This window comes from Procambarus clarkii, chromosome 63, assembly GCF_040958095.1.
Source record: "Procambarus clarkii isolate CNS0578487 chromosome 63, FALCON_Pclarkii_2.0, whole genome shotgun sequence".
NCBI classification, from domain to species: Eukaryota; Metazoa; Arthropoda; class Malacostraca; order Decapoda; family Cambaridae; genus Procambarus; species Procambarus clarkii.
Genome location: NC_091212.1, coordinates 28,442,841 through 28,466,345, shown reverse-complemented (window position 1 = coordinate 28,466,345; position 23,505 = coordinate 28,442,841). Strand labels below are relative to the sequence as shown.

The 23,505-nt window shown below is 52.7% G+C and overlaps 1 protein-coding gene across 6 annotated transcripts in view; it reads left to right on the top strand.

Annotated features, from left to right (window-relative positions):
- CysRS-m (cysteine--tRNA ligase-like protein, mitochondrial) overlaps positions 1–23,505 on the top strand; it is a 156,107-nt gene that overhangs the window by 70,265 nt on the left and 62,337 nt on the right. For all 6 annotated transcript variants that reach the window (XR_011223584.1, XM_045760549.2, XM_045760550.2 and 3 more), the window contains one exon: positions 19,007–19,214. Coding sequence is in view for 5 of the 6 variants with exons in the window: in XM_045760549.2 (XP_045616505.1) it covers positions 19,007–19,214 (208 nt within the window). In the remaining variant the exon portion in view is untranslated. The remainder of the gene's footprint in view (positions 1–19,006; positions 19,215–23,505) is intronic.

Here is a 23,505-nt window from a genome sequence, read left to right as displayed (position 1 = left end):
TAGGCACAATCAGAGAACACTGTATAAACATCAGAGGTCCACGGGTGTTCAACATCCTCGCAGTGAGTATAAGAAATATTGCCAGAACAACTGTGGACATCTTTAAGAGAAAACTAGATAATTTTCTCCAAGGAGTGCCAGACCAACCTGGCTGTGGTGGATATGTGCACCTGCGGGCTGCTCCAAGCAACAGCTTCGTGGATCAAGCTCTCACAAGTCAAGCCTGGCCTCAGGCCAGGCTTGGGGAGTAGAACAACTCCCAGAACCACATCATGCAGGTATCTTTGGGACAGACCCTTTCACTTCTCCCGCGATCGCTGGGTTCGCACCCGTGTCTTTCTGTAAGTTGCCGAGTCACTGGCTTCCTCTTTGGGGTTTGGTGCCATGGCACTTTCCCCTTCCCCCTGAATGGTTCACGGATGCCTCATCTCTTGGCTGGGGGTTTGTGACCAGAGCTTGCCAGGCCGGTCAGGGTCCTTGGGCTCCATCTCTCCGTTGGGCTCACAGCACTGTCTGGGAGTTTGCGGTTGTGCGGCTGGCATTATGTTGGATTCTGCTTCCTCAATACTTTCTGTTATGGCTCCATTCGGATTGCACCAGTATAGTTCATTGTCTCGACTATGGGGGGGGGGGTCTCTGCAGTCTGTGGCTCTTTGGGGTTGTCGCTTCAGATAACTCTTCTGCTGAGTTCTCGGGGTTTAGCTCTCTGTGCCGTTCTTATTCGAGGGAGTGTCCAACGTCTTGTCTTGCTTCATTTCCCTTTCCACAGAGTGGACAGTCGACGCCGCCTCCTTCCTTCGGCTTTGTCGGCTTTTGAAAGCATTCCATGTTTGCCATCGACTGGGGTCTGGCACCCAGAAAGATAGGTGTAACAAAACAAACCCCACATGGTCAAAATCGCTACTAAAACCCCAACAGATAGGCAAAACTCCCAAACTAAAACAAGCAAACAAGTAAGCGTCACTAACGTTGTCATGCTGCTCATCTGCAAAGCACACACCTCACCCCCACCCCCACTTGGCTGCTACACCCTCTCGGAGGGGGAGGGAGGCCCAGACCCCCAGCATCAGCTGTTACAGCATTCATTTCCTCGGCTAATGTTGACTGTGGCGGTTGTCGACTCTGGCCTCTGACTCTTGCAGTTCTGTTTGTGGTGTATTTCTGCTGTGTGTGTGAGTGGTGCACAGGCTAGGAGTAATTTATCAGTACTGGGGCTGCATGCACTTAGGGCCACCTTCCCTAAGCACCCTTTAAGTACCTCACTTGTGCACTTACACAAGTACTGTACTGCTTGCTGTACTGTACTTGCTGTACTGTTCTGTACTTACAGGGTAAGTACTGCCCCCTGTAAGTACCAAGACGCCTAAGACGGCATCTTGGGGTTATCTTCCACAAGGCGTTCAAGAACTGCCTCCATTGGGGTCTTTTGCTGCTCGGCAATTGCCCGTCCTTGGGGCCAGCTGGGTTTTTGTTGCCACTGTTTGGCCTTGGGTAGAAAGTGGTATCATTGCTGGTAGGGGCACAAGAGAAGGTATTGTGCAGCTTGTCTCCCATTACAGGTATTCACAGTGGCATGTTCTGTTCCTCCTTGGGACTTTGTGCTTTTGCAGGGTTTTCTTTTTGTTTTTGTCTGTTTCTGGGGGGAGCCCCGTCGGCTCCCCGGAGCTATCCCAGGCTGATATGCTAATGTCAGACTTTGGCATCAGTCATGTGTATGGAGTTCTTAGGCCTACCGGGGACCACGGCCAGAACCGGGCCCCCTCAGAGAGGCAAGGGGAGCAATGGCCTATAGAAGCCCCCGTGTAGTTGGAAGCATTCTATGTCTGCCATCGACCGGAACAGGCACCCAGAAAGGTAAGCGCCCCAAAACAAACCCCCTATTCTGGTTAAAATTGCTACCTAATATCGAACTAGTGGATAGAACTCCCCAACCGAAAACAAGCAAATTAGTGTGACGTCACACACTGCCGCGCCGCTGTCTGCGCAGCTCCCCCCTCCCCGGGAGGGGGAAGGGGGAGCCCCAGACCCCCCGCGCCGGCTACCCACACCTCAGTTCTTGAGGCTGATGCTATTGGCGGTGGTCGTGTGCTCTGGCTCCGGTGTCGCTACTGCACTGTGCTTTGAGTGTGGTGTTAGTTTTGTGGGTGCGAGAGCCAGGAGTTATCTTCAGTACTCGGGCTGCATGCGCCTAGGGCTGCCTTCCCTAGGTGCCCTGTAAGTACTGCCCTTGGGGCTTGGGGCCAACTTCCACAGGCTCCTCGGGGTCTGCCTCTGCTGGTCCGTTTTACCTTTCGGTTTTTCGGCCGCCTGTTGGGCTCTTGGGTGTTCTGTTCTCCCTTGTTACCGGCAGGTAAGAGGCAGTTTGCACTGGTAGGGGCGCAGGGTGCTGCTCAGCTTGTAATTCCCGACATCGCGGCCGGCTCTGTTCCTTGGGGTTCGCTGTCCTCTTGCGGGGTTTTGTTTTTCTTTTTGTTTTTGCCTGGTGGGGGGTTCTGTCATTTTATTCAGTTTGTTTTTGCCCTTCCACTGTTCTCCTCGGTGGCGCCCCCTGCTAGGTCCCCGTGAGTGTACACGTCCCTGGGGTTCAGCTTTAGAAGTTTGCTTGGTAGTTTTGGGCGCCGGTTTGCAGCACCCTGCCTGGGACTACCTGAGCGCGAGTCCTCTTAAAGTAAACGCTCAGGACCCTGGGAATCCCCTAGGGGGCGCGTGGGTCCGATGGATGTGACCCCGGAGTCCCCACTCGCTGTGTGCGAGTTTGAGGGTTGCTCGGTCCCCTTGTCTCAGGGTGACCCTCATTGTTTTTGCCTCTGCCACGCTGCCTGTTGGGTCGGTGATACTTTCGACCCTGAGTCCTGTGAGTGTTGCTGCTTGCTTGTGACTCAATTTACCCAATCCTCTGATGATTCTCTTCGGGTACAGGCGGCACGTGCGTTGCAGTCTAGGTTTCGTCTGTTGCAACGCGCTCGGTTGGTTGCTTCCCCGGATGCCCCGGGGCTGCCCCGCTTTGCTTTTCGAGACCCGGACTTGGGGGTGGGGGTCGCTTCGATCCTGGTTCAGTCCGCACCTCCTCGTCCTTCCCCTTCTGTTCGTTCTGGTCCCCCGCCCCTGCTTCCGGCCCCGAAGCGTCTGAGGGTTTCGGGGTCGGAGCAGGGGTTACTTGATCTCGAGACTCGGGCAGCTTCGGGGGTTGCCCCTTCCGGGGGGGCGGCAGAGGCATTCGAGTCTTGTCTCCCGGCCGAAGCTTCAGGGTCTGACCAGTGGGCCCCCCTTCCTCCAGCTTTTCCGGCTGCTCCGTCCTTGTCTTGTGGGGTCGGGGCTTGGGGAGAGGACTCGGCCTCGGGTCCTGTGGTGACGGACCTCGAGGCTGGGGAGGGGCTGACTTGGGGGCCTTGGGCCCCGCTGGACCCCGCCTGGGTTTTTCTTCCCACTGAGCGGGGCTTATTGTTACAAGGAGTGGGGTTTTCTTTCCCCCCCTCTGCGTACGAGTTGGATTTGGTGTCGGCCCCTCCCCGGGTACGGTTCCGTGTTCCCCCGGGTACGTCGGTTCCGTCCTTCCGGAGGTTTTCGGCTTATCGCATCCAACCTGGTGTGGTGCGAGCGGCCTTTGCAGCTTACCTCCTGCGTGACCCGGATTATGCCTCGGAAATGGATCCGTCCACGTTCAGGTTTGGGACTTCGTTCCCTTTCTGGCTCCGTTACGAGGTTCCGGAGTCATCCTGGCTAGCAGACTGCCCCTTGTTTGGTCTGGATTCCTGGCATTCCTTCTGTCGTTCCCGCACGCTGGAGTGGCGGGAAGCTTCCACGGTGCTTCAGGTTTTCCTGGGGGGTGAACTTGAGTACCTGAATGAGTGCTTGTTTGCCCCTGCCCTTCCCCGCGATGTGGGCGTTATTCAGCTCCATGTGCAGGTTCCCTCCCTTTCGGCGGCGCTCGTGGCGGAGGACTTGCGCGCTCGGGGCCTTTTGTGTTCGGCCTTGCGGTTCTTTTCCCTCCTGGAGCTGTCTTCGGATTGGCTCGTGGAGGATGTGGGGACGCTTGGGTCCGTCCCGGGGTCCGGCACCTTGTCCTCGGCTGCGCGTTCGTCGGCTGCCTTGTTGAAGCTGTTCACGCCGATTTTGCGGGATGCGGTTTCCCTGTTCTATGCTTCCCGTCTCGCGTGTCGGCAGGCGGTGCTGGGTTCCTCCGTGGAATCTGCTTGGGCTCTGGCTCTTAGGCGTTCTTCACCTTTTTGTCCTCTCCTGTTTGGGGAGTCGGCCGTGGCGCAGTTTATTCAGGCTGCGTCGGCGGCTTGTCGTCCGATGTCGGACTTGTTGGTTTTCCGGGGGTCCCGGGGTGGGTCTTCCCGGAAAGGTCGTGCCAGGGCTCGGGGTTCCTCTCGTCGTGGTAGGCCTCTGGTGTCAGGTTTGGGGTTGGCTCCTCCTGCGGACCCTCCCTCGTCTGGTCGGCGCGGTGTTCGCGCTGTGCGGGGTTCTGGGTCTCGTAAGGGTCGCCGGCCCTTTCGCGGTTTGCCCCTTTGACGGGGCGATGGGGGGGCGGCTTGCGCTGTTCGCCCGCGCCTGGTCCCACGATTCGTGGGCCTTTCGGGTCGTGTCTCGCGGCCTGCGGTGGCGTTGGGTGGCCCCTCCCCCCTTTGGGGGGTCGGGGCTGGCGGGGCAGGCTTCTTCCCCTGCGCTCTGTCGAGTCGTCTTGGAGTGGGTACGCTTGGGCGTCGTCGAAACGACGTCGTCCCTCAGATGGGTTTCCCGTCTGTTTCCGGTTCCGAAACGGGACTGCGCGGACCTGCGGTTCATTCTGGACTTGTCCCGTCTGAACCCCTGGGTTCATTGCCCCTCCTTTCGGATGACTACGCTGTCTCAGGTTCGGCTCCTCTTGGAGCCGGGTGCTTGGATGGTGTCCCTGGACCTCCGGGACGCTTATTGGCATGTCCCGATTCATCCGCGGTTCAGGGACTGGCTCGGTTTTGTAGTGGGGCGTCTGAGTTACCGCTTTCGTTGTCTCCCGTTCGGGTTGAACCTGGCACCTCGCGTGTTCACACGCCTTACACGGGTTGTGGTGGCTCGTTTGCGTCTCCTAGGTGTTCGGGTGTTGGCCTACCTCGACGACTGGCTGGTTTGGGCTCCCAGCCAGTCAGCTTGCTTGCTAGCCAGGGATTTGGTTCTTTCCCAGCTCGCCGGGTTCGGGTTCTTGGTGAACTGGAGGAAGTCCCATCTGGTTCCCTCTCAGGTTCGGACTTGGCTGGGTCTCGTGTGGGACTCTCGGACCGCCTCCTTGTCTCTCCCTCCGGAGTCTCTCCTGCGGCTGCGGTCCCGCCTTCGTCTGTTTCTGGAGGGCCCTCGGGTCACCCGGCGGTTGCTCGAGGGGCTGTGCGGGAGCCTGAACTTCGCGATGGTGGTCTACCCGCCGGGTCGGGTTTGGCTTCGACGGCTGTTCTGGTTCCTTCGGGGTTCCCCCTTCCGCCTCTCTCGCGATCGCAGAGTTCGACCCCCGGGGGACTTGCGTCGGTTGCTGCGTCACCGGCTTCCTCTTCGGGTTTTTCGGGGTTCAGTGCCTTGGCGCCTACCCGAGCCCTCGCTCGATGTGTACACGGATGCGTCGTCTCTCGGCTGGGGTTTTGTGACCAGTGCTCACCAGGCCGGCCAGGGGCGTTGGGATCCGTCCTTCCGTCGAGCTCACAGTACGGTGCGGGAGTTCGCGGCAGTGTGGTTTGCTCTGGGGAGGATTCGGGTGGCCCGCGGATCGACGATTCGGCTCCATTCGGACTGCTCTCCGGTGGTTCATTGCCTGAACCGCGGGGGTTCGATGCGGTCCTTGTCTCTTTGGGGTTGGTCGCTTCGGGTGACTCGTCTGCTGAGTTCTCGGGGTTTGGCTCTCCTGGCGGTTCACGTACGGGGCGTGTCCAACGTCTTGGCCGACGCCCTGTCTCGCTTCGTTCCCCTCTCCACGGAGTGGACGGTCGACGACGAGTCCTTCCGTTGGCTTTGCCAGACGTTCGGGCGCCCCGAGGTGGACCTCTTCGCGTCGGCGTGGTCGCGGCGTCTTCCCGTTTATGCGGCGCCCTTCCCCGATTGCGAGGCCGTCGGGGTCGATGCCTTTCGGCTCGACTGGTCGAGGTGGGGGTTCCTGTACCTCTTTCCCCCAGTTCGGCTGTTGCTCCAGGTCCTGACTCGCTTAGAGACTTACCAGGGGAGAGTTGTCCTTCTGGCCCCTTGGTGGCCGGCCCAGCCTTGGTTTCAGGCGCTGGTTGCTCGGTGTCCGAACCCGAGGGTTTTCCCGCGGCTCCGCCTCTTTCAGCAGATCGGGCCGGTACGTCACGTAGCTGGTTCGATCTTCTCCTCGAGTCTTCGCGTATGGTTTTTTTGACTCGAGTCTATCATCATCTCTATGGTGATCAGGTGGCCTCCTTGTTGGTGTCCCACCTGAGGGCTTCTTCCCGGCGGCAGTATGAAGTTTCCTGGCGGTCCTTCCGTTTCTTTTTGCGTCTTCGTCGTGTTAGCTCCTTGTCTGTTCGGGTGGTCTTGTCCTTCCTCTCGTGGTTGTTTCAGGACCGTCATCTTATGCCTAACACTGTCGCTTCGTATCGTGCGGCGCTGGCGGAGCCGCTTCAGCTTGCTTTCGGTATCGATGTTACGTCTGCGCCGTTTCGCAAGCTGTCTCGTGCATTGTTTCACCTCCGGCCTGCTCATGCGTCGCCTGAGCCGTCCTGGTCTTTGGACAGAGTGCTCGCTTTCCTTTCATCTCCTCGTTTCGTTGTGGCCCCTTCGGTCCAGGATTGTTTTTCCAAGGCACTTTTCTTGTTGGCTTTGGCCTCTGGGGGTCGGGTAGGGGAGCTTCATGCTCTCCTCCGGCGCAGGGGTTTCTGCTCTTTTGGTCGTGGTGATAGTTTTGTTCGTTTGCAGCCGTCTCCTTCTTTTCTGGCGAAGAATGAGACTGCTGCGTTCCGGAGGGGTCCATGGGTGGTTGATGCTTGGTTGGTCAGGCCGGGGGTGCATCATGTTTTGTGTCCGGTTGCGGCGCTTCGCCGTTATTTGCGCGCCACGGCTTCTGTGTCCGGGGACGCGCTGTGGGTTGATCCGGTTTCCCTTCTTCCCTGTTCGCGGGTTCGGGTCTCTCAGGTCGTCCGCAGGGTTATTAGGTCTAGCCAGCCTGCGGTCTATCCCCGTGCCCATGACGTTCGTAAGTTCGCGGCTCTTGCTGCCGTCTTTGGGAATATGTCTTGGTCTGATATTCGGGCGCGGGGATTTTGGCGGTCGAACAGGGTCCTGGCTGCTCGTTACCTTGTGAATGTCCCTGGCCCTCGTCGGGCCTGTGTTGCTTTGGGTCGGCGGTTGCAGCCAGTTGTCTCGGCTTCGAGTTGAGGGGTGAGCGACGACCGCCTCCCGGGTAAGTCCCTCTTTTTCTGTCTGTGGGTAGTTAGCTCCGGGGAGCCGACGGGGCTCCCCCCAGAAAACCAGCGTTGAATGTAATGAAACGCCATTTTCTGGGTGAGTCCCGGAGGCTCCCCGGCATCCCTCCCTCCCTCCGGTCGGCGGTTTTTCGCGTTTTTGACATCCAGCCTCAAGAACTGAGGTGTGGGTAGCCGGCGCGGGGGGTCTGGGGCTCCCCCTTCCCCCTCCCGGGGAGGGGGGAGCTGCGCAGACAGCGGCGCGGCAGTGTGTGACGTCACACTAATTTGCTTGTTTTCGGTTGGGGAGTTCTATCCACTAGTTCGATATTAGGTAGCAATTTTAACCAGAATAGGGGTTTGTTTTGGGGCGCTTACCTTTCTGGGTGCCTGTTCCGGTCGATGGCAGACATAGAATGCTTCCAACTACACGGGGGCTTCTATAGGCCATTGCTCCCCTTGCCTCTCTGAGGGGGCCCGGTTCTGGCCGTGGTCCCCGGTAGGCCTAAGAACTCCATACACATGACTGATGCCAAAGTCTGACATTAGCATATCAGCCTGGGATAGCTCCGGGGAGCCTCCGGGACTCACCCAGAAAATGGCGTTTCATTACATTCAACGCTGGTTTTTTGTTTCAATTAAACACCTTGCTCCCTGCTCCCAAATATCTGAGGGTTTCAAAGTTGAGGTGGGGTTTAGATGGTTGTGAGACTTTGATGGCTTTGGAACTGCCCCTTTCAGGTCAGCAACAGGCATTCGAGCCTGCTCCTCCTGTGTTCTTCGGTTCCTTCCTTTCGGAGGTTTTTTTTGCTTCTCAAGTCCCGCCTAAGGAGGTTCGGGAGGCCATCACAGCTTGCGTCCTACGAGACCCGGATTACGTCTCGGTGATGGATTCGTCTTCTTTTGAGTTCAGTTCGACCTTCATCTATTGGGTGCGTTAGGAGGTACTGGAGTCTTCCTGGTTAGAAGACTGCCCTTTCTTTTCATTGGAGCATGGCATGGGTTTTGTCGGACCTGCACGCTTAATTGGCGGGAGGCTTCCACTGTGTTACAGGTTTACCTGGGGAGCGAGTTTGAGTGCCTTAACGTGTGCTTGTTTGCCTCTGAACATCCTCGAGATGTTTGTGGGAGTTTTGTCGCTTAAGACCGTCTCCCATTGAATGGTTGCAAGGTCTACATTCATTTTTTCCCAGTCGATCCTGTTATTGTTGAAATTGAATTGAATATTGAATATTCCTTCTCGCTTGTTGGGTCTCTTAGACCTATTACCGTTATTTATGCTAGTTCGTACTTCAATGAGCTTATGGTCTGAGTATGTAGTATCAGAGATTGTAATGTCTCTGATTAGGTCATCATCGTTTGTGAATAGCAAGTCTAGTGTGTTTTCGTTCCTAGTTGGATCTGTGATCTGTTGATTGAGCGAGAACTTGTCACAGAATCTCAAAAGTTCTCTGACCTGTGGTTGGTTATTTCCCGGGTCATTCCCTGCTATGATATTTGTGTTTACCATTCTCAATCTTAGACTTGGTAAATTGAAATCTCCAAGGAAGATAATATCTGGTGCTGGGTTCGCTAGATTATCAAGGATGTTCTCTATTTTGTGCATCTGCTCTGTGAATTCCTCAACCATTGTATCTGGCAGTTTATATATTAGAATAATAATTAGGTTTATTTTGTCTACCGTAATTCCAAGTACCTCTACCACCTCATTAGTTGAGTTTAGTAGCTCTGTGAGTACCAGGTCCTCTTTAATATTCAGACCTACTCCTCCATTTGACCTATTTTCTCTATCATATCTATATAAATTATAATTTGGAATCCAGATTTCACTATCAATGTATTCTTTCATATGAGTTTCCGTGAATGCCCCAAATATTGAGTTTGACTCTAAAAGGAGGCCTTATGAACTTAACTTTATTTCTTGACTTTGATTTTAGACCTTGAATGTTGGCAAATATGAATGATTGTCCATATTGTGTGTCAATTCTGGAAGGTTTTGGTAGTTCTCCCTCCTCTCTGCCCTGACCCAGGGTGTGGGTCTCCACTTTTGGAAGTGATACTGGAGAGTGTGGTAGTTTCTGTGTAGTTGGGGGTGTAGTGTGTGTGGGCTTGATGACGAACCGTAGTCCAGTCTTGGGCATTTCTCCCCTCCCGATCCGTACTCCTGCAATGTTTCTGCCTGTCTGTTCCTCCTCTGGTTCTGCTTGCCTCTAAAAAATTTCCTGGGCTATTATATTGGGCTTCCTCTCATATAGCGCTGTGTGCCTCTCACATTGTAATCAGGGCATTGGAGACCGTAGCATTTCCTCTCATTCACTGAGAGTTTGCATAACTTAGGATGGAAATATCTACAATTTGTTCCAAAACGACAGCTGCCTTTCCCTAACCAGTTTCGGCATTTCCGTGGGTGCATGAATGTGCATTCATGCCTCTCGTCCCATATCTGCACTGTCCTTTTGCATAATGCCTGCAAATATTTTAATCTGTGCTTATATTCTTATTGTTTGTACCCGTGCACGACTTGGGTACCTCTGTGTTTTTTGTTCCAACTTTCTCGTTTCCGCATTCATTCTCGGTATTGCCCCTTATCTTTCTCCTTGTTGCTTTCGTCTTTCTTATTTGTGTTCTCGTCCTTCTCATTGTTTCTCTCCTTACTCCTATTACCAGTTTGCTCTTCAATATTGCCTTCATTTTCGTGTACCTCGACATAATGTCCTTCTACATTGCCAATGTGACTCTCTAATCTCTCAAGCTCTCAGGTTGTGTTCAGTGTTCGCTGCTGTTTTTTCATACTCTGCATGCATTTCTGGTAGCTTTTGTGTGAATTGTAACCTATGTACTTCAGGAATGCCATTCATTAGTTTGGTGATGTTTCCCCACATCAGTCTATCCTTGTGACAGATCCAGTAGGTACCTTGTCTGTTTGCATATTGTGTACATAATTCTGTACAACTGAGGTGAAATCTTATGTTACAAATATTGCATACAATCCCTACAACACTCTTCTGAAGTGGCTTAAAGCATCCTCCACACGTCTCCATGTTGGGTTTGTGGCGTAGAGGTTGTCTGTTCCCCTATTTGTGTTTTATTGTCGATTTATCCCTTGTTGACTTCAGTACAGTAATTTTACTATTTATAATATTATGAATATATTTATAGTATTATATGTATGTATATATAATATGTATACAGTATGTTTATAATATTATGTATGTTTATTTGTTCAACTTTATGAGGGGGTACTTATCTCCTGGTGGTGAAGACGGTCCTAGTGGGGTATAGTTGACCGTTGTTTGTGTCACAGGTCGCGGGGTGGGTGGATGCCACCCATTGCCAGTTCCTTGATTTATAACACTGAATTATTTGCCTGTATTATCCTAAGGATTATCTGCTTACTTTCCGACTTGCAATGGTATTCACTTACTCTGTTACTAGTTCCTAAACCCACATTCCCGTATTACAATACTGTATATATAATGCCAGTATGTTATCACTGGGGGACATCCCATACACTCATAGGCCTCGTGGCTGTGGTGTAAACACTGCATGATGCCTCCTACTCCCACAAAATTACATTTCTATTTCTTTCTATGTGTAATTCTCCGACACTTTCAACACGTTCCACTTCACTGTTCAACGTATCACTGCTCGCTATATGTGATGTATATCGCCTATACACATGTACCCATGTGGCTGGTGGCACTGCTCGCACGTGGTCCTACGCTTATTCTTTATTTCACTCAAAGTTCCATTGTTAATTACTGTATTCAACTTTCCTATGGGTCACTATGCACTTCGTGTTCACTGTGGTCTGTAATCCATGGTTGTTATCCTAGAAAACCCCGGTTTATTTGAGTTTTTTCACGGAGCACGACGGCGACACGTCTGAACCCTCCCTCTCAGACAGACCCAAGCGCTTCTGTGCGTTCTTGTGTTGCTTTAGGTTGCAGGTTGCTGCCTGTTGTCTCAGCTTCGTGTTGTGGAGTTTGTGGTGGTCACCTCCTGGGTCAGCTCTTTCTTTTCCTTCTCATTGGGTATGTAGCTCCTGGGAGCCAGAGGGGCTCCCCACAGAAAACCAGCATTGAATGTAATGAAATGCCATTTTATGGATGAGCCTCAGAGGCTCCCTGGCAACCCTCTCTTCCACTAGTCAGCAGTCTTTAGCGTTGGTTAAAGCTTAGCTTCCGAGCTGATGCTAGGCACGGTGAGGTCTGGGGATTGTAGGGAGTTTCTACCTCTCTGTTCGTTTTTTGTTTTAGTTTCTTACCATGTGGGGTTTTGTTATGCCTACCTTTCTGGGTGCCTAACCCCGGTCGATGGCAGATAAGGTTTTTCCCCAATCACAAGGAGGTTTTCCAGGGCCATTGCTCCCTGATACCTCTCTGAAGGGGCCAGGTTTTGGTGCTGGTCCCTGGTAGGTCTGAACTCCATAGCTAATGTCCCGGTCTAATATAACATACATTAGCCCGATAAGCTCCAGGGAGCCTCCAGGGCTCGCCCAGAAAATGGCATTTCATTACATTCAAAGCTGTTTTTCTGGGGGGAGCCCCATCGGCTCCCCGGAGCTATCCCAGGCTGAGATGCTAATGTCAGACTTTGGCATCAGTCATGTGTATGGAGTTCTTAGGCCTACCGGGGACCACGGCCAGAACCGGGCCCCCTCAGAGAGGCAAGGGGAGCAATGGCCTATAGAAGCCCCCATGTGGTTGGAAGCATTCTATGTCTGCCATCGACCGGAACAGGCACCCAGAAAGGTAAGCGTCCCAAAACAAACCCCTATTCTGGTTAAAATTGCTACCAAAAGCCGAACTAGTGGATAGAACTCCCCAACCAAAAACAAGCAAACTAGTGTGACGTCGCACACCGCCGCGCCGCTGTCTGCGCAGCTCCCCCCTCCCCGGGAGGGGGAAGGGGGAGCCCCAGACCCCCAACGCCGGCTATCCACGCATCAATTCTTGAGGCTGATGCTATAGGCGATGGTCGTGTGCTCTGGCTCCGGTGTCGCTACTGCACTGTGCTTTGCGTGTGGTGTTGGTTTTGTGGGTGCGAGAGCCAGGAGTTATCTTCAGAACTGTGCCCTGTAAGTACTGCCCTTGGGGCTTGGGGCCACCTTCCACAGGCTCCTCGGGGTCTGCCTCTGCTGGTCCGTTTTACCTTTTGGTTTTTCGACCGCCTCTTGGGCTCTTGGGTGTTCTGTTCTCCCTTGTTACCGGCAGGTAAGAGGCAGTTTGCACTGGTATGGGCGCAGGTATGCTGCTCAGCTTGTATTCCCGACATCGCAGCTGGCTCTGTTCCTTGGGGTTCGCTGTCCTCTTGCGGGGTTTTGTTTTCTTTTTCTTTTTGCCTGGTGGGGGGTTCTGTCATTTTATTCAGTTTGTTTTTGCCCTTCCACTGTTCTCCTCAGTGGTGCCCCCTGCTAGGTCCCCATGAGTGTACACGTCCCTGGGGTTCAGCTATAGAAGTTTGCTTGGTAGTTTTGGGCGCCGGTTTGCAGCACCCTGCCTGGGACTACCTGAGCGCGAGTCCTCTTAAAGTAAACGCTCAGGACCCTGGGAATCCCCTAGGGGGCGCGTGGGTCCGATGGATGTGACCCCGGAGTCCCCACTCGCTGTGTGCAAGTTTGAGGGTTGCTCGGTCCCCTTGTCTCAGGGTGACCCTCATTGTTTTTGCCTCTGCCACGCTGCCTGTTGGGTCGGTGATACTTTCGACCCCGAGTCCTGTGAGTGTTGCTGCTTGCTTGTGACTCAATTTACCCAATCCTCTGTTGATTCTATTCGGGTACAGGCGGCGCGTGCGTTGCAGTCTAGGTTTCGTCTGTTGCAACGCGCTCGGTTGGTTGCTCACCCGGATACCCCGGGGCTGCCCCGCTTTGCTTTTTGAGACCCGGACTTGGGGGTGGGGGTCGCTTTGATCCTGGTTCAGTCCGCACCTCCTCGTCCTTCCCCTTCTGTTCGTTCTGGTCCCGCCCCCCCCTGCTTCCGGCCCCGAAGCGTCTGAGGGTTTCGGGATCGGAGCAGGGGTTACTTGATCTCGAGACTCGAGCAGCTTCGGGGGGGTGCCCCTTCCGGGGGGGCGGCAGAGGCATTCGAGTCTTGTCTCCCGGCTGAAGCTTCTGGGTCTGACCAGTGGGCCCCCCTTCCTCCAGCTTTTCCGGCTGCTCTGTCCTTGTCTTGTGGGGTCGGGGCTTGGGGAGAGGACTCGGCCTCGGGTCCTGTGGTGAAGGACCTCGAGGCTGGGGAGGGGCTGACTTGGGGGCCTTGGGCCCCGCTGGACCCTGCCTGGGTTTTTCTTCCCTCTGCTCGGGGCTTATTGTTACAAGGAGTGGGGTTTTCTTTTCCCCCCTCTGCATACGAGTTGGATTTGGTGTCGGCCCCTCCCCGGGTTCGGTTCTGTGTTCCCCCGGGTACGTCGGTTCCGTTCTTCCGGAGGTTTTCGGCTTATCGCATCCAACCTGGTGTGGTGCGAGCGGCCTTTGCAGCTTACCTCCTGCGTGACCCGGATTATGCCTCGGAAATGGATCCGTCCGCATTCAGGTTTGGGACTTCGTTCCCTTTCTGGCTCCGTTACGAGGTTCCGGAGTCGTCCTGGTTAGCAGACTGCCCCTTGTTTGTTCTGGATTCCTGGTATTCCTTCTGTCGTTCCCGCACGCTGGAGTGGCGGGAAGCTTCCACGGTGCTTCAGGTTTTCCTGGGGGGCGAGCTTGAGTACCTGAATGAGTGCTTGTTTGCCCCTGCCCTTCCCCGCGATGTGGGCGTTATTCAGCTCCATGTGCAGGTTCCCTCCCTTTCGGCGGCACTCGTTGCGGAGGACTTGCGCGCCCAGGGCCTTTTGGCTTCGGCCTTGCAGTTCTTTTCCCTCCTGGAGCTGTCTTCGGATTGGCTCGTGGAGGATGTGAGGACGCTTGCGTCCGTCCCGGGGTCCGGCACCTTGTCCTCGGCTGCGCGTTCGTCGGCTGCCTTGTTGAAGCTGTTCACGCCGATTTTGCGGGATGTGTCGTCTGGTCGGCGCGGTGTTCGCGCTGTGCGGGGTTCTGGGCCTCGTAAGGGTCGCCGGCCCTTTCACGGTTTGCCCCCTTGACGGGGCGATGTGGAGGCGGCTTGCACTGTTCGCCCGCGCCTGGTCCCACGATTCGTGGGCCTTTCGGCCCACGATTCGGGTCGTGTCTCGCGGCCTGCGGTGGCGTTGGGTGGCCCCTCTGCCCTTGGGGGGGTCGGGGCTGGCAGGGTAGGTTTTTTCCCCTGTGCTCTGTTGAGTCGTCTTGGAGTGGGTACGCTTGGGCGTCGTCGAAACGACGTCGTCCCTCAGATGGGTTTCCCATCTGTTTCCGGTTCCGAAACGGGACTGCGCGGACCTGCGGTTCATTCTGGACATGTCCCGTCTGAACCCCTGGGTTTATTGCCCCTCCTTTCGGATGACTACGCTGTCTCAGGTTCGGCTCCTCTTGGAGCCGGGAGCTTGGATGGTGTCCCTGGACTTCCGGGACGCTTATTGGCATGTCCCGATTCATCCACAGTTCAGAGACTGGCTCGGTTTTGTTGTGGGGCGTCTGAGTTACCGCTTTCATTGTCTCTCGTTCGGGTTGAACCTGGCACCTCGCGTGTTCACGCGCCTTACACGGGTTGTGGTGGCTCGTTTGCGTCTCCTAGGTGTTCGGGTGTTGGCCTACCTCGATGACTGGCTGGTTTGGGCTCCCAGCCAGTCAGCTTGCTTGCTAGCCAGGGATTTGGTTCTTTCCCAGCTCGCCGAGTTCGGGTTCTTGGTGAACTGGAGGAAGTCCCATCTGGTTCCCTCTCGGGTTCGGACTTGGCTGGGTCTCGTTTGGGACTCTCGAACCGCCTCCTTGTCTCTCCCTCCGGAGTCTCTCCTGCGGCTGCGGTCCCGCCTTCGTCTGTTTCTGGAGGGTCCTCGGGTCACCCGGCGGTTGCTCGAAGGGCTGTGCAGGAGCCTGAACTTTGCGATGGTGGTCTACCCAACGGGTCGGGTTTGGCTTCGACGGCTGTTCTGGTTCCTTCGGGGTTCCCCCTTCCGCCTCTCTCGCGATCGCAGAGTTTGACCCGCGGGGGCCTTGCGTCGGTTGCTGCGTCACCGGCTTCCTCTTTGGGTTTTTCGGGGTTCAGTGCCTTGGCGCCTACCCGAGCCCTCGCTCAATGTGTACATGGATGCGTCGTCTCTCGGCTGGGGTTTTGTGACCAGTGCTCACCAGGCCGGCCAGGGGCGTTGGGATCCGTCCTTCCGTCGAGCTCACAACACGGTGCGGGAGTTCGCGGCAATGTGGTTTGCTCTGGGGAGGATTTGGGTGGCCCGCGGATCGACGATTCGGCTCCATTTGGACTGCTCTCTGGTGGTTCATTGCCTGCACCACAGGGGTTCGATGCGGTCCTTGTCTCTTTGGGGTTGGTCGCTTCGGGTGACTCATCTGCTGAGTTCTCGGGGGTTTGGCTCTCCTGGCGGTTCACGTAAGGGACGTGTCCAACGTCTTGGCCGACGCCCTGTCTCGCTTCGTTCCCCTCTCCACGGAGTGGACGGTCGACGACAAGTCCTTCCGTTGGCTTTACCAGACGATCGGGCGCCCCGAGGTGGACCTCTTCGCGTCGGCGTGGTCGCGGCGTCTTCCCGTTTATGCGGTGCCCTTCCCTGATCGCGAGGGCCGTCGGGGTCGATACCTTTCGGCTAGACTGGTCGAGGTGGGGGTTCCTGTACCTCTTTCCCCCGGTTCGGCTGTTGCTCCAGGTCCTGACTCGCTTAGAGACTTACCAGGGGAGAGTTGTCCTTCTGGCCCCTTGGTGGCCGGTCGGTGTCCGAACCCGAGGGTTTTCCCGCGGCTCCGCCTCTTCCAGCAGATCGGGCCGGTACGTCACGTGGCTGGTTCGATCTTCTCCTCGAGTCTTCGCGTATGTTTTTTTTTACTCGAGTCTATCATCATCTCTATGGTGATCAGGTGGCCTCCTTGTTGGTGTCCCACCTGAGGGCTTCTCGGCGGCAGTATGAAGTTTCCTGGCGGTCCTTTCGTTTCTTTTTGCGTCTTCGTCGTGTTAGTTCCTTGTCTGTTCGGGTGGTCTTGTCCTTCCTCTCGTGGTTGTTTCAGGACCGTCATCTTATGCCTAACACTGTCGCCTCGTATCGTGCGGCACTGGCGGAGCCGTTTCAGCTTGCTTTCGGTATCGATGTTATGTCTGCGCCGTTTCGCAAGCTGTCTCGTGCGTTGTTTCACCTCCGGCCTGCTCATGCGTCGCCTGAGCCGTCCTGGTCTTTTGACAGAGTACTCGCTTTCCTTTCGTCTCCTCGTTTCGTTGTGGCCCCTTCGGTCCAGGATTGTTTTTCCAAGGCACTTTTCTTGTTGACTTTGGCCTCTGGGGGTCGGGTAGGGGAGCTTCATGCTCTCCTCCGGCGCAGGGGTTTCTGCTCTTTTGGTTGTGGTGATTGTTTTGTTCGTTTGCAGCCGTCTCCTTCTTTTCTGGCGAAGAATGAGACTGCTGCGTTCCGGAGGGGTCCATGGATGGTTGATGCTTGGTTGGTCAGACCGGGGGTGCATCATGTTTTGTGTCTGGTTGCGGCGCTTCGCTGTTATTTGCGCGCCACGGCTTCTGTGTCCGGGGACGCGCTGTGGGTTGATCCGGTTTCCCTTCTTCCCTGTTCGCGGGTTCGGGTCTCCCAGGTCATCCGCAGGGTTATTAAGTCCAGCCAGCCTGCGGTCTATCCCTGTGCCCATGACGTTCGTAAGTTCGCGGCTCTTGCTGCCGTCTTTGGGAATATGTCTTGGTCTGATATTTGGGCGCGGGGATTTTGGCGGTCGAACAGGGTCCTGGCTGCTCGCTACCTTGTGAATGTCCCTGGGCCCCGTCGGGCCTGTGTTGCTTTGGGTCGGCAGTTGCAGCCATTTGTCTCGGCTTCGAGTTGAGGAGTGAGCGACGACCGCCTCCCGGTTAAGTTCCTCTTTTTCCGTCTGTGGGTAGTTAGCTCCGGGGAGCCGACGGGGCTTCCCCCAGAAAACCAGCGTTGAATGTAATGAAACGCCATTTTCTGGGTGAGTCCCGGAGGCTCCCCGGCATCCTTCCCTCCCTCCGGTCGGCGGTTTTTCGCGTTTTTGACATCCAACCTCAAGAACTGAGGTGTGGGTAGCCGGCGTGGGGGGTCTGGGGCTCCCCCTTCCCCCTCCCGGGGAGGGGGGAGCTGCGCAGACAGCGGTGCGGCAGTGTGTGACGTCACACTAGTTTGCTTGTTTTCGGTTGGGGAGTTCTCTCCACTAGTTCGGCTTTTGGTAGCAATTTTAACCAGAATAGGGGTTTGTTTTGGGGCGCTTACCTTTCTGGGTGCCTGTTCCGGTCGATGGCAGACATAGAATGCTTCCAACCACACGGGGGCTTCTATAGGCCATTGCTCCCCTTGCCTCTCTGAGGGGGCCCGGTTCTGGCCGTGGTCCCCGGTAGGCCTAAGAACTCCGTACACATGACTGATGCCAAAGTCTGACATTAGCATATCAGCCTGGGATAGCTCCGGGGAGCCTCCAAGACTCGCCCAGAAAATGGCGTTTCATTACATTCAACGCTGTTTTTTTTTGTTTTTAACTTTTTTTTCGTTCATGGTATGATGTTGATTTATATGGAAAAGTGGGAGCATTCGCCATGAGGATTATGCAAAAAAAAAAAGATTGAGTGTGTATGAGGAAGATTCGGTGCCCATGCACCGGGTCCCTTAAGTTTAGCCAGCCTGCGGTCTATCTCCTTGCCCATGATGTTTGTAAAGTTGCTGCGTTGACTGCTGTCTTCGACAACATGTCTTTGGCTGATGTTCGGGCATGGGGATTTTGGAGGTCCTACAGGGTTCTGGCAGCCCATTATTTGGTCAATGTTCTTGGTCTGGCTCATTTTTGTGTTGCTTTGGGTTGCAGGTTGCAGCCAGTTGTCTCGACGAGTTGACGAACGGGTGGTGGCCACCTCCCGGGTAGGTCCCTCCTTTACTTATCTTTGGGTATGTAGCTCCAGGGAGCCAAAGGGGCTCCCCCTCCCCCAGAAAACCAGTGTTGAATGTAATGAAATGCCATTTTCTGGGTGAGCCCCAGAGGCTCCCTGGCACCCTCTCTCCCTCTCTCCCTCTGGTCAGCAGTTTTCACGTTGTTTTGATACTTAGCCTCCGAACTGGAGTGGCTGGGTCACTGGTACAGGGAGGGGTCTGGGGCTTCCCCTGAGTCTGGGGAAGTGGGGGGCTGCACAAAGGAGCAGCACAACCGTGGGGTGTGACATTTGTTTGTTTCCTTGGGATTGGAGGAAGTTCTGCCTCTCTCTTTGGTTGTTGGTTGCAATTTTCTTCCCATGTTGGGTCTGTTTTGTTATTCCTACCTTTCTGGGTGCCTAACTCCAGTCGATGGCAGATAAGGAAAACCCCCAAATACAGCGGAGTTTTCCAGGACCATTGATCCCTGGGCATTCTCAGCCAGAACCTGGCTGAGGGGGCCAGGTTCTGGTTCGTGGTCCCCGATTGGCTGAAATCTTATGACTAATTCCCTGGTCTAATGAATTGCATATTAGCCCAATAGTTCCAGGGAACCTCCGGGGCTTACCCAAAAAATGGCATTTCATTACATTAAACACTGGTTTTTTTGCTTGTTTCTAATATTTCTGTGCTTTCAGGTTCAGTGTACTTTGACACGAGAGCTTATGGTCGTTATGGAAAAATGACTACGCTTGACGAATCATTGGATATGCGCGGCGCTGGGATAAAGAAATCGGCTCGAGACTTTGCTCTTTGGAAGGGGTCCAAGGGTGGTGAGCCATACTGGGAATCACCATGGGGTCATGGCAGACCAGGGTGGCATATTGAGTGCTCTGCAATGGCCAGGTAAAGTTGCTCTATTGGGAACACACTTTTAATCCTCTTCTGTGGCATTTCCCTCTTGGCCCTCCACTCTTCTGTATAGCCCAACCACTTGGGCTGGATGGTAGAGTGACAGTCTCGGTTCATGCAGGTCTGCGTTCAATCCCCCATCTGTCCAATTGGTTCCTTTCCCCCTGTCTCATACCAAATCCTTATCCTGACCTGTTCCAAGTGCTATATAGTCATAATACCTTGGTGCTTCTTTTCCCACCACTCTTCTCTGAGCATTTTATGAAAAACAAAATTATGAAGTACTATACAGTGAAACCTCGACTTACAACTGCCCGTTGCCTCGACTAGCGACTTTGTTAATATGGATCATATGGGTATGGGTCGACCAAGCACATGGTTCCTGGTGGCACAGGCGACCCCACCTCAGTTTACCAGAACCACCTGCTTAGTGATGATCACGCTTGTAAAGAATTTCATTGTTTTTGTGCTTTTTTGTTTTTGAACATAAAAGTAATTATTATGTATTATGCTATGGGTCCCAAGAAAGTCAGTGGTAAGGTTCAACCTAAGAAAACACATGTGAGGATGACCATAGAGGAAAAACAAGCGATCATTCGTAAACATGAAGATGATGTGCGGATTGATGATCTAGCTAGGCAGTACACCAAGTCCATGTCAACGATATATAACGTACTTGCTAAGAAAAAGGACATTATGAGTGCTAAAGCGGCAAAAGGCATATCAATATTCAGGAAACATAGAACACAAACACTTGAGGATGCTGAAAAGTTATTATTAATTTGGATACGCAACAAGGAGTTAGCGGGAGATAGTGTTTCAGAGGCCATCATTTGTGAAAAGCAAGGCTATTGCAAGATGATCTTATAAAGAAAACCCCTTGAACAAGTGATACAGATACGAAAGAGTTTAAGGCGAGCAGAAGATGGTTTGAGAAATTTAGAAAAAGAGGTGGCATTCACAGTGATGTGAGAGTTGTTAGTGTTGTGAGTTGGTGGAGGAACACAGCGAAGAACTCCTAGCCCTTCACAAGGAGCAGCAACAAGAGACAGCTGAGGAAATTTCTTCAGGGAAGGAGGAGACAGTACAGAATGTCCTTCCTCAACAGTTAAGAAGTGGTGTGCAGTATGGGAAGAAATGCAAAGTTTTCTTGAAACGACTCACCCAAATCAACCTGCAGTACGCATTGCCTTAACCTTTTTAATGACACTGCGATGCCTCACTACAGACAAATGTTCAGACGTAGGGAAAACAAGTCTCCATGGAAAGGTTCATAGTGAGAAAAACAAGCAGTGAGCCACAACCAGGTCCTACTGGTATGCAGGCAAAACGTAGGAGAGAGAGAGTACCCAATAGAAGTCATCACTATCTGATATTACAATGGAATGGGACTTCCCTTTCAAACAGTAACACCTCTCCTCCTCTTCCCCCCTCCTCACCATCTTTCATATGCCAACAAGAGTCCTCAATAATGCTAAGATATACATACTGTATTGTAGCTAGCACAAAGAGACTGGTATTCGGAATAAAATATATTTTTAAATTAATATTTTTGGGGGTGTTCAACGGATTAATTCAATTTACATTATTTCTTGTGGGAAAATTCGTTTCAACTTAAAAATTGTTGAGTTACAACCCGTCTCTGGGAACGGATTAAATTCGTAAGTGGAGGTACCACTGTATAAAAACTGATGCCAAGTTCAGGAAAAATAGGAAAAATATTGCAGGTCTAGTGTTTGGCCTTGGGAGGCTGACAAATGGGGAATTATACTAAAGTGCCCAGTCCAAAAAAAAAAATAGACTATTGAAAAAAGGAGAAAATAAGCACCCGTAGCATTGGGAGCTTTATTACTTACAATTTTTTCATGTTGATTTCCTCACCTTGTCAGCTTAACACTTTCTGCTGATGAGGACTCCTCCCGGCGTTCTGTTTCGCCTACCCGCTCCCGCATGGTGGACATAAATTTATGTCCTCTTTTAAAATATTTGTATAAAATTAAATTTTAATCCGATTTACTTTGGGTTTGTTTCAAACTGCGCGCCATGAGGCTCTCTTTCTCACCACTAGGCTGCATGGTACAATAAGTTCATGAAAGGTGTGGACCACTTCGATCAAATGGTATTACCATTTTACCCGGAAAACTCACAAGTGGACCTAAAAGATAACGTTTTATTTCCTGCAAATGGCTTTGCATAATGCCTTTATTTTGTACAAATACAACACAACTGATCAAAAAAAGCTAACATTGCTACAGTTCCACGAGGTGGCAAATTGGGCCCTATTGTGCTGGGACCCGGAAGATTTGCCTCGAACAGCAACAGTATCTCAACACTTGCGGCACGCTCCAGACATAAATGATGACACAGGTCCTGCCTATGCTGACGCCATGCAAACTCCTGGACCATCTGGTGTGAGGCGGCCCTTGTTCACTTCAACACCTCAAGCTGAAGCAGCAACCGAATCAGAACCCGAGATGTCTGGCACACTGCCATTTGACGAGACGGTTTTGTCAGATGACTCTGACTCAAATGTTGAACCTCCAGCGATTCAGTTGATTCTGAAAATCACATGAACTACAAACTGAAACGAGTATTTTGATACCAGAATGAACACTGTATCACATAAACTGCCATAAGTAGACTCGAACCTTCATAGATTTTTTTTTGGGTGTAGCGTGTGTCCCAAACGGGTTGCAGATGGGTGACTTTAGCCGTTTATACTGGTAATGTATTTTGTATTTTGTTACCAGAAGGAACACTGTATCACATAAACTGCCATAAGTAGACTCGAACCTTCATAGATTTTTAGATTTTTAGATTCTAGGTGTAGCGTGTGTCTGCATGAGTGTCCCAAATGGGTTACAGGTGGGTGACTTTAGCCATTTATACTGGTAATGCTTCCCCCATATCATGTATTATATGCATATGTCTGTTTAGGGAATTTTATTCCGATCAATGTACAACCAAAAATAACTGTGTGCAACAAGTATAAACTTGACAAACATAACAAAAGTAAAAACATTTGGTGTGTGTTTGACGCTCACTGATATGTTCCAGCGTTGTTTTATATTTGGCGATATTCTATCTTACGCTTTGTTGATCTTTTTTACCTACGGGCTCATAGAACATTCTATTGCGAACACATTGACACAAAAATGAATGACGTACATAGAAAAATAATGTCAGGAGAGTGAAATAAGTATAAACTTTCAAAGCGCCGTATCGCACATGTGTCGTCCCGTCACCGATACCGGGTAACAATTTCACCACTTCCCACACTCTTGCGGGTGGGCCGCAATCATTATTCTACGTTTATATTCATATCACCGTGTTGGGAATTTCATTGCGAGTCCATTGATACCAAAATTAACGCTGTAGGACAAGTGTGAAGGTGATAACAATCCCAAGAGTAAAAACATTTTGTTGCTGTTGGGTGCTCACGGCGAGTCATCTTCGTAGTTATTTATTTGGTGCTGGTATCCCTATACGTTTCGTGACTTTTTTTTACTGATGTTCTTCTAGAGAATTTTATTGCGAACACGTTGGTACCAAAATGAAATACGTAGCTCGAGAACTAAGGTCAGGAGAGTAAAAAGAGTATACACATTTTTGTTTTTACGCTTACGCGGCAAAAACGGCGCGCGCACATACCGCTTTTTTTTTTTACCATCCAAGGGGGCGCGAAAGTGTTAATATTTTGTATTTCTGGGAGGAGCCCCTTCGGCTCCCCGGAGCTTATCCAGGCTAATATGCTAATGTCAGACTTTGGTATCAGTCATGTGTATGGAATTCTGTGGGCCTACTGGGGACCATTAACCAGAACCTGGCCCCCTCAGAGAGGCATGGGGAGCAATGGCTTATAGAAACCCCCGTGTGATTGGAAGCATTCTATGTCCCATCGACAGGGTCAGGCACCCAGAAATATAAGCGTCCCAAAACAAACCCCTATTCTAGTGAAAATTGCTACCAAAAGCCGAACAAGTGAATGGAACTCCCCAAAAAGAAACAAGCAAATGAACATGACATCTCATGTCGCCGCGCCGCTGTCTGCGCAGCTCCCCTCACCCCGGGAGGGGGAAGAGGGAGCCCCAGACCCCTGCCCGGCTATCCACCCTTCACTTCTGAAGCTAATGCTATAGGCAACGGTTGTGTGCCCCGGCTCCAGTGGTTATTTCAGCATTGTACCTAGTGTGTGGTGATTGTCTTCTAGGTGGGGCGTGAGCTGGGAGTGATTCGCCAGTACCCGGGTTGCATGCGCCTAGGGTTTCCTTCCCTAAGTGCCCAG